Source organism: Dictyostelium purpureum (assembly GCF_000190715.1).
Source record: "Dictyostelium purpureum unplaced genomic scaffold DICPUscaffold_434, whole genome shotgun sequence".
Taxonomy (NCBI): domain Eukaryota; phylum Evosea; class Eumycetozoa; order Dictyosteliales; family Dictyosteliaceae; genus Dictyostelium; species Dictyostelium purpureum.
The window spans coordinates 20,852-24,865 of NW_003519769.1; the positions used below are offsets into that span (position 1 = coordinate 20,852).

At 23.7% G+C, this 4,014-nt stretch overlaps 2 protein-coding genes across 2 annotated transcripts in view; both read left to right on the plus strand.

The window, feature by feature from the left end:
* DICPUDRAFT_158374 (uncharacterized protein) overlaps nucleotides 1-1,458 on the plus strand; it is a gene marked incomplete at both ends in the record, with an annotated part of 2,230 nt that extends 772 nt beyond the window's left edge. The window contains one exon of the mRNA XM_003293460.1: nucleotides 295-1,458. Coding sequence (XP_003293508.1) covers nucleotides 295-1,458 — 1,164 coding nt within the window. The remainder of the gene's footprint in view (nucleotides 1-294) is intronic.
* Nucleotides 1,459-1,737: 279 nt separating this feature from the next.
* On the plus strand, nucleotides 1,738-2,892 carry DICPUDRAFT_84060 (uncharacterized protein; the record flags this gene model as incomplete). The annotated part of the gene is made up of 1 exon (XM_003293461.1): nucleotides 1,738-2,892. One exon carries the CDS (start codon nucleotides 1,738-1,740, stop codon nucleotides 2,890-2,892), a length of 1,155 nt encoding a protein of 384 aa, XP_003293509.1.
* Between the last annotated feature and the right edge of the window lie 1,122 nt (nucleotides 2,893-4,014).

Consider the following 4,014-nt stretch of genomic DNA (forward strand, 5'->3'; position numbering starts at 1 on the left):
GATATTTATGGACGCTGTGAAGATTTATTCCAACGTGATAGAGTATTACAACTAGTTTTAAGCAATAAAGAATATTATAATATACATAATAATAATAAAATCGATATTATAGATATAGTATTCAACACAATATCAATAGAGAATCAAAATCAATTATTAGATATGAAATTATATTTTTTGCCTGATTATGTTAAGCAAAATGACCAAACCAAAATAGATAATATAATTAATAATAATAAAGATATCAATAGAATAATAAAACTATTAGAGTATATTAGAAAAAATATCAAAAAGGATAGATTGGATGATGACGATGATGACGATTATGTCGAAGGTGTCCATTATGTCGATGGTGTCCATTATGACGATGATGACGATAATGTCGAAAGTTTTCAATTCAATTATTTTTCAAATGAAGAATCAATCAAATTAGAAAATTTAAAACTAGTTTTACAAAACAACACAAATAATTGGAAAAAAATCAAAAATTATTATTCTAGGGTATCATTTAAAACAGATATAGAAACAATCAAATTTTATTTCAAAAATCAAAACCATTTAAATTTTATGGAATCTGACATTTGGGAAACAATAGGGGATATGTTTCATAAGTACGTTTGCAAAATAGATAAAAAAAAGTTCTGCCAACTAATTGAATCAATACCACCATGTAAATATGAAATTTATTCATTATGGAAGGAAGTGGTTAAAAGAACAAAAACAACAATACCAACTGAAATAATTACAGACTCTATTAAATATAATGACAGTTCATGTGACAATTATAAGAAAAATAAAAAATCACCGGGAATAACAACAACATTACTTGTAGTCAAAGATAAACAAACAGTCGATTTAATTTCAGATATCTTGAGTTTGTATGAACAAACAAAAGGTTTCGATCCCGAATTCTCTATGTTAGATATCATGGGCTCTCATTATAATGATCTACCAAAAATAGATGAGAACACCTTCAAATTCAATAATGTTGAATTATTTAAATATATAGATAAAAAAATTTTTAAATTATTTAATTTAAATATTTTCAAAGAAACACCCATAAGAACCAAGAAAGCTAAGGAAACTAAACTCATTGACGATACTTTTTTGGAAATACCACTCAAAAATGCCATGGAAACATTTAATTTAAAAGAATTAAAATCAATATTCGAACTTACCAAAGATTATAGTTTATCTAGACTATACTATTCATACAAGAAACCAAATCGACCACTATCATATCAAGATATTACACAACTCACTGAAATCATCAAACATTTTATCAACATCAATTGTCCTCAAGGTGTTTATTATTGTTTAGATCTAATGCCAGAAGGAGATTATGAACACACTGAAAAAGATAACTATTTAACCAATTTATTTAATAGTTGTGAAGTATTAACCACTGTATTCGCAATTCAATCAAACTATTATCAGTACACATCATCAAACTATTAATCAACAAATATCATTACAATGCAGATGTTGAAAACAAATTACCAAATTATATCAGTAGCTTTATAAATGTTGAAAACCTCAAAACTAATAGAAATCGTCCTATTCCTTTGTCTTTTTACAGTAACCATTATTGTGAAATTGATTTTCAAACACAAAGATATGATAATATTAATATTGATGATGTAATATCAATCATTCATTTAATATTTAATAGATCGAAGCAACTACAAAATAAATCCCAAAATAGAAAACGACACGATCAATATCAAATATCGATTTATGAAAATTATATTTTTACTCCCAACACCCAAAGTCCATATTTATCAAGGTGAAGCTCTTAAAATTGTTATCAACATATTATTCAAAATATTAATTCAAAGTAAAGGTGAAGTACCACTTGAAAAGATCAAATCAACTTATCAATTCATAAACAAATCTGGTGTAACTACAGTTCAACAATCAACATTATTTTCAATTTACTATCTTGCAAATAAATCATTAACACTCATCAAATATTTACTTGGTTTACCAATCTTTCGCAAAGTTGGCGACCTTTTGGCCCATAACTGGGATGGTACTATTTTTTACTTTAAAACTCGTAATAAAAAAAAGGGTAATATAATTTTTAATTTAAATGATTATATAGATCCAGAAGTATTTTCATTTGAATATATATTTGGTAATAATAGTTGTCTTTGTTGTGATAATGGTGCATCATGTATTGATATTATAGAAAAGCTTCATCAAAATATTTTAAACAAGATACTCACAACCTTCAAAGAATCACCTCCTTTCAAAACAATCACTGACATTTATATTCAAACTATAAAAACCTTGTTCTTCTTTCAAAGATATGATTTGTTTTTAAAATATTTAGAGGAATTGGAACTCATATGCAGCAATTCAGATGATATCATAGAAAGAGATCGTTTTATTGTCATCTCAAACATTATTCAAGCTGGTGACCACACCTTAATGTCCACAGGGGTAAATGAATGCAGCGAATATTGCATTCGTTCAACTTTAGGAATCTGCGATTTATTAATATATAATGTCGAAAATAACACCAATATTGGCCAATCTTTAATAAAAAACAAAATTATTATTAATGAAAAGGATTTTCATCCAGATACAGTATTGGCTCTTCAGCAGGTAATATTTGACGATAAAAGCAAATTTAGATTCTCATGTAACATCAAGCCATACCAAATACCATTCAAACTATATCAATTCCTCCTCAACACCTATCCAAATAATACTCTATTAAAACCATCGAAAACAATAATTGATCATGGTAGAAATAGAGATAATATTGTGTTCCTAAAACAACTCTATCAAAATAATCTTATCAATGATGACATCGATAACACCAACAATGAATATAATCAACTACTATCCCAGTTAAAACAAAAACTATCAGAACATAGAAAATAAAAATTGAATAAATAAATTTTAATATAAAAAAACTTTAAATATTTCTTTTATTATTTTTTAAAAAACTATTTTTAATATATTTTCGATGAATCTAAATGTTTTTTTTTTTTTAATAAACTATTTCTTTTTTTTTTAAGCTTTAGGAAAAAATTAAAAGTTGGTGTAAAAATTAAATTTTTTTTTTTTTTTAATTTTTTTTTATTTATCTCTATTCTTATTTTAATTGGTAAGGGATATGTTCAAAAAAAAAAAAAATGAAAATAAATAAATGAAAAAATATAATTTAAAAAAAATTAAAAAAAAAAATTTAAATTTGGTAAAAATGAAAAGTTGGTGTTAAAAAAAAAAAAATTTAAAATTTTTAAAAATTTTTTTATTTTTTTTTATTTTTTTTTTATTTTTTATTTTATTAAACCATTTATTTATTTTACAACAAACTTGTTCATTTATTTCTTTGAGTTTTTACCATCAATTTGAAACATAAACCATCACTATATGTTTCTTGTAGATCAGCTAATACACAAATTATGAGGAAAACAAACACCTGAAAAAATAATTTTGTGTAATTATAAATGAATTTTTTAAGATTATATTTTTTATAAATTATTATTATAAACAAAAATAATTTTATTTTTAAAATAAAATATGGATATTTTCTTGCTTTTATGAAACTATTGGAATAAGGAAAAAAAAAAAAAATAATATTATTTTATAAAATAAAATATCTATTTTTAAAAAAAATATTACCATTGGTTAACATTGGTTGTTTTAAAATTTATAAAAAAAAAAAAAAATTAAATGAAATGAAATGAAAAGAAATTAATTTAAAAAAATCCCCTATTTTCGAAATTTAAACTAAAAATTATTTTTTAATCCCCAAATTTTTAACCCAAAAATAATATTAAATCCAATTAAAATTAAATTTGGAGGTGTTAAATTAGATGGTTATTGGAGAAAACCAAAATTAAGGAATCGGTAAAATTATTGCCGAACCCATTAAGGAAGGATTCTATTGGGAAAATTAATTTAGTTTTTTTAGGACCCTTTAAAGGATATTGTAACTTACCCTGGTTAAGCGACTACCCTATACATCATGGACTTGAAAATAGCTCTGTATCAAGA